Source organism: Fistularia commersonii, chromosome 24 (genome assembly GCF_037954325.1).
Source record: "Fistularia commersonii isolate RoL2024-O1a breed Wild chromosome 24, RoL_Fcom_v1.0, whole genome shotgun sequence".
Classification (NCBI taxonomy): domain Eukaryota; kingdom Metazoa; phylum Chordata; class Actinopteri; order Syngnathiformes; family Fistulariidae; genus Fistularia; species Fistularia commersonii.
Window position 1 is genome coordinate 3411305 of NC_141307.1, and position 6327 is coordinate 3417631.

The following is a 6327-nucleotide window of genomic DNA, read 5'->3' on the forward strand; positions in this document are numbered from 1 at the left end:
GTAAAATCAATAATAGCTCCTTCAGCGGCCGGTGTCATCCCCGAACTCTGCTGTCTGTTTCTAATATTTGTTGTCCTCACTCCATTCGCGTCCTGTTTATTTTTGTTATTGTTATTGTCACTGTTTGCCGTGTACAAGAAAGGTCAAAGGTCAAGCATGCATAGGTCAAAGGACTGAAGACCTACCAGAACGCTTTCAGTCGTAGACGGAGAGCAGCGAGGAGCAGAAAGCCTTTCTTACCGGTGACCGATGCACTTTAAAACGCATCGCCTTTCTGCAAGAAAGAAAACCTGCCAATGAAATCAATATCAAGTGAACGGATGTAAAGTTGGAGCCATAAAGTTGAAAAAAAGAATTCCTTCGGAATTAATAAAGTGCAATTCTCTTCTCCTTGTTGTCATTTTGGTTGTCTATTCCCATCCTTATCTTTTTTTTTATTTTTTATTCAGTTGTCTTTCTCATCCTTGTAAAGAATTTCCCCTATGGGGATCAATAAAGTATATTATAAATTAGCTACATTTTTGGTGAAGTTGCTGCACGACATCTCCCTGAAATGAGTTTTCGCAGGTTGTGATGTTTGAACGAGTGATCTTCTCTTCATTCCCCCCCATATTAACTTTGTCGCTTTAAATTGAAAAAAAAAAAAAAGATATTCCACAGACCTGTAACGCGCCATTGTTTTGCAGCCGACCGATGTTAGCATTAGCTTTGTTAACCTGCACGCCACCTTCAAATTGATCATTTCCAGCCAGGAAACAGTAAAGATGCGATGAAAACAATCAGGAAAATAAACGAATCCATCGGTAGAATGACGTCTGCCGTGCAAAAAAGTCCCGTATTTTTGCACTCGGAGATTTCGCGAGCGTCGTCGTCATCTAACGTGTTGGCGTAATCACCCAGCCTTTGACTTCAAACTAAATCTAATCACTCATTTCAATTTCACAACTTTGTCTATATAGGCGTATTGATCGATCGATCGGTTTATATTTCACCCCCGGTGCTTCTCGGTGAGCGGATGCTACTTATTTATGGACGTGATGTGCCGAGCCGACCGCACTTCTGCTTCCTTTATGATTACAAAACACAACACGGGCGCTAAAGAAACTGAAAACGGGGAGATAAAAAGAAGGGAAATGGCTCACAGAAAAGAAAAATGGGTGATTCAAGTAAAGAGGGGGGGTGAAGACAATAACACAAATGGAATATAAAATGAAATAATCCACGCGTGCCAGGTGGAAGGTATTTTATTAGCCGCCTCTAGCGAGGCCCCTGATGTACGTTCTCATTTCCCGCGGCAGCTGCCAATCAGGCGTCACCTTTCCGGCGCTGTTTGGCGGGATGAGGGCAATTTCAGGGAAAATTTCGAGCGCGGCGTTATATTTTATCACACATTTCTCTGAGAAATTCCAGTCCGGTTGGTGATTTCCATAAAAAATGGACCTCGCACGGGTTTCGTGTCTGCGCTTGCAGGGCTTGAAGGGCGCGGCCGCAATGTTGTCACAATGTTTTCTTTTACCGCAAAAGAATTACGAAACAATTGCGATTCATTAAAAAAACGCAAGCTGGAATCCCGTCCTGGACGGCCTGCTGAACATTTAATTAGTTTTAAAAAACCTCACTAACCCAAGCTTACTGTTCTGTATATTTCCTGTGCATCGTGTATTTGCAAGTGTATTTGCAGTCCCTATGTCCTCTATTGTAAGTCGCTTTGGATAAAAGCGTCTGCCAAATGCAATGTAATGTAATGTAATGTTTTTCTCTTCATGTAAATATCAATTCTCAGGAGTCGTCCACCTGAGCCGGGCAGTTTACTCGTTTTCTAGAACAGGGGTGCTCTGCGCTTTTTCGGCATGCGAGCTACTTCTAAAAATGAGTCAAAATGATCTGCCCACAACAAAAATGCAAAACATTCTTTATATGTACAATGTATGTTGATGCATAACCGAATCAGCCAATTTTGCACAACACAAAATAATGATGTACATCACACAAGTTCACCCTGATGAATCATCGTCCGGACAGCGGCTGCGTCCGGACGGCCTCGTGGACGATCACGTGACTCGCCCGGGACGACGCTTCGCTCGCGGCTTTCCCATTTGAAGCGTGTTGTGTGACAAGTGACAACCGGGATTTGAGTTCCTTCACCTTTTTCTTTCCCGGCTCGCTTTTCCGCGAGACGTCCGTGTCGTGTTTTCCGAAAACGCCTCTCCGCATTACCCTTCTTCGGTATTGCGATGTTAAACCGGCAAATGAGGCGAACGCACTTCGAAAATGTCATCGTGCGAAAGACGTCCTCCTCACAGTTCGTATGAAAGTGCAAAGTTTTTGTCTTGTTACTTGGTGCTCCACACATTTCTTAAATTTAAGAGAAAAAAACGAGGGCTAACAATTGTAGGTGACTTGCGGACTGGTTTTGCTGCGTTTCGCGCCGTTGTTTGTGCACGTGCAGTGACCTCGGTGTCAGAAAAAAATCAGATGTCATCCCACTGGCGATCAAGTGACAGGATGGACGATACGCCGACCTCTATTTTTTTCTTTAATGTCACGCCATCTACCGGTATTACCTTTGCGATCGACCGGTAGATCGCGATCCATGTATGGAGCACTTCTGTTCTAGGGGGAAAAAATGACCAGGAGGATCAGCTCCCTTTGAAAAAGTTGATCTTTTGGTGCACGGCCAGCTGCTGGATCACGTTGTACTCGTGCCCGCCTGGATGTATCCCGGTCCTGAACCCTTTATCCCGGAGTTCTTCCCAGTAGTGGCTCCAGTTTCCATCTTTGTCGGCCCCGAATCCAAACACGTGCACCTGGAACGTCAAACACGCTTTGTGAGTCGCTTAACCGCAGGGTAATAGCGGGAAAAAAAAAAAAAAAAAAAAAAAAAAAACGCGAACGATGACCGACCTCGTCGCAAACGTGCATGGCCAGAATCAGAGTCATAAATCCGGTGGATGGGTAGGCGCCCTTTGCCCCGAGCCACGCCTGATGTACATACATCATAAAGCCCGGATTTACCACCGCCACCTGTAAGAAGAGAGGGATTGACCTTCACACGTCGATGATCACGGGTGTCGGCCGCAAAACAGCCTCTTAAAATAAAAACTCACCAAATCCTTGTTAGCTTTAACGAGGGCCTTGATCGGTGCGTACGAGCTGCAGGGCGAAAAGCAAAAAATTGGATTCCGGAGCACCGAACATCCTCACACTAACAATACCAGACGGGTATTTTGATGACCAAAGTAATAATATCACAACAATATCACAACAATAGCACTTTCAATTTGCAAAATACATATTTTATTGCCTGTTTATATATTTTATATATATTGTCTATTTCATGCAGTTTTATATTTGTATTATCCAGGACTACAGATGGAAATTAGCTACAATCTGGTACAAACATCTCTGCCTCTGTGCTTAATGGAATCGTACTCTGTCCTAATAAACTTCTAAACAAACAAACAAAAAGGAATCTCAATGCTGTGCCGGATAGAATATACAGTCAGGATTATCTGAGCGTTAGCGTTAGCGTTAGCGTTAGCGTTAGCCGCACCTACAAAACCCCCGACGGATCAGTCACTTTGAGGCTACGTTTACCACACCGCTAGCATCATTCCGTGAATGCTAGCGCGTGAATGCTAGCGCGTGAATGCTAGGTAAATTATCTTCCTCATGCTAATGACTGATCTGGTTATTGTCGTTTGACGGTTTAGCGGTTGTTGGAGTGTTTGCCGTGGACCAGGGGTAGGGAACCGGTTAGCTGCTAGCAAACATCTAAATGGAGTGATTTTCGATGTCTTTTGGGGATACTTTTGGAGCGTTGGTTGTGGAAAAGAAGGCAAATAGACAACTATTCATTTATATTTTAAAGTATCAACAATAATGGGAGGCATTTAGGGTGAATAAGCTGTGTGTTTTCGGAATCTCTCGTGGGCCAAATGAAATGACTTGCCAGGCGTGAGTTGGTTTTAAGTAGCTGAGTGTTATTCTCCAACGGATAATAATGTCACAACGACTATTGATTTCCTTATCACCAATGACTGCCGGGACTCCAAATGAACTTTGAACAGGTCTCGCTGTCAACTATTTTTCCCTTGCCGTTCTGGTTTTTGAAAAACAGACTTGCTCTACCTGCCCCCCCGGCTCAATGGTAGGTGGCCCACATTTATTCAAAGCATACCCAACGCTGTTTGAATAGATTTGCATCTTGTTGCGTCACACAGTGCCACCAGGCTACATTCTTAAGGGTAACAGAAGACTTCCTAGGCTCCTTTGTATGCCGGTGAAAAGGGAGCGCGGACGTTTTTGTAGTCTTACTCCATCGTGCTTGTTATGTGAAGTAAGACCTCAAACACTCCCATCATGGTTCAATTTTTCAAAGTGTCCGTGCAACCGACCGGACCAGATAGTGAAGAAACGGCGCGAGGGCGGGGACTCACGTTCCTCTGAATCCCGAGGTCAAAGCTTTGACCAGCCAGTTTATGTCCTGAATCTTGAAGGGAAAAAGCACCAGGTGAGTCGACTCATCCAGATCGGAGGCGCTCTCCGGATACATGACTCGATGGGTGGTCTTAGACCCGACATCCTCTTCGTAGCCTTTGGTCAGACCTTTGTTCATTCTAGACGGCCAAAACAAGGGCATACAAGTCTTGGGTGTTGACGCCACATGGTGTTTCCATTTCTGGATAATTCATACCCTTCATCACTGACTTACCTGATAACAACCGGATGGGCGTCGATCAGGGGTCCGTACTTGGATCCCTTCAGATTGACCGAATTCCCCACCACCGCACAAAGCCTGTTGGGCATCTGGAAGGGCGGAGTCGGTGGACAAAGTTCATGGAGGCGATCCAGCGTTGTTCGGAAGGAATCGAAGCTGCCCTTTTCGTACTGTAACTTCTGACAAACACACCAAAACAGACTGATGTCAGAGAAGTTCTTTGCAAATATCGGGGGGAAACTCGGGGGAGAGAAGTGAGGAAGACGCAACCCGGAAATGTCGGCTTTTGGAGATTCACTGCATATCAAATTGTCTGCGGAGGTTCTCGGTCATCCAGGCCACGGTGGATTCTTGTTTCAACCCGACTGAAGAAGCTGCAGAAGCCCGTCGGTTGAGGGCTGAAACGTCTCCAAGCAAAGAAATTCAAGTCAAGTTGTCACCACGAGAAGATTTTGACAAGAGGTAAAAAAGCGGAAAGGTGGAAATTCTGTTTTGTTTGATCAGCCGTTTTACAGGCAACGTTTGAAGACAATCGATGAAATAACATTTAAAAAAATCTCTACGTGTCAATATATCATTTCACAACGAGGATATCTGCAGCTTATAGTCCAGTGTGGCTGATATTTGTAAAAATATTTTTTTCCTTTTAAATTTAGTGGTGCACTCTATAGTCTGGAAAATACAGTATTCAGTGCGTTCCATCTGAATTTTCATTTCTATATAGCGAAGTTAATCGTGAATATGGTGAGATATGAAGTGATTAAAGAGCAACGTGTTCCAGTTATTGTCATTTCAAAAAAAAAAAAAAACCTCACCCACTTACTGTAAATTTTAATAATTTAAACTGCAATAGTTTATCTGTATACATGTCCATAACTGTGCAATATTTCATAACAGCTACATGTACATTTTTTTTTCATACTCCTTATCTCCTAAGACATTTTATATTTAATTGTATTTCTTATTCTCCCCTTTTCTCATATTTTTTACTGTTTATACAATTTTTCTACTACTATTTATTTTTGTTATATTTTTCTTGTAACTCCAGCACAACAATTTCCTTCGGGATAAATAAAGTTGTACTTATTCTAATTCGGGGATTATTTGCCGCTCCTTTTTTCACACGCTTCGAACGCTGCCATTTAAACAACGAAACGGCTGATTTTATGGATTTTTACGGACTTTCGAGCTTCACGACGAACCCATGAAATGACACAAACGCAGCACAATACACCAGGACGGTTTGCACAAGTGACATTGAGAGCAACGACAAAAAAAAAGGATCCCCACGGGGGTTTCGTCAATCGCCCGCTCTGAGGAGGAAGTTTCACTTGAAATTACCGATCGATCGGCAAACACACGACTCCGCTGTTCACACACGGAAACATCTGCAAAACCGGAGTAAGAATGCCCCTTTTCTTTTTCTCTCCCGGAGTCAAACGCTACCTTTCAGGCTACCTTTCGCTCCCACCCACCTTCCACCAGTGGAAAGCGTCCTGCGACAGGTTGTGTTTGGCGAACATGAACGGCTCCACCGACTTGTCCGGACACATCGGGGCGGCCTCCCGCTGGGGGATCGCGCTCGGCCGCATCTGGTAGCGGAAGTA

The 6327-nt window shown here is 44.2% G+C and overlaps 1 protein-coding gene across 1 annotated transcript in view; it reads right to left on the minus strand.

Moving 5' to 3' along the window:
• Window positions 1–1229: 1229 nt before the first annotated feature.
• LOC147219708 (CMP-N-acetylneuraminate-beta-galactosamide-alpha-2,3-sialyltransferase 1-like) overlaps window positions 1230–6327 on the minus strand; it is a 5858-nt gene continuing 760 nt past the window's right edge. Inside the window, exons 2-7 of the mRNA XM_086171752.1 lie at window positions 6196–6327; window positions 4715–4899; window positions 4440–4619; window positions 3108–3153; window positions 2905–3024; window positions 1230–2807 (exon numbers count right to left, since the gene is read on the minus strand). The exon at window positions 6196–6327 is cut by the window's right edge and continues 96 nt beyond it. Of these exons, the coding sequence (XP_086027878.1) occupies window positions 2640–2807; window positions 2905–3024; window positions 3108–3153; window positions 4440–4619; window positions 4715–4899; window positions 6196–6327 (831 nt within the window). The 3' untranslated portion in view covers window positions 1230–2639. The remainder of the gene's footprint in view (window positions 2808–2904; window positions 3025–3107; window positions 3154–4439; window positions 4620–4714; window positions 4900–6195) is intronic.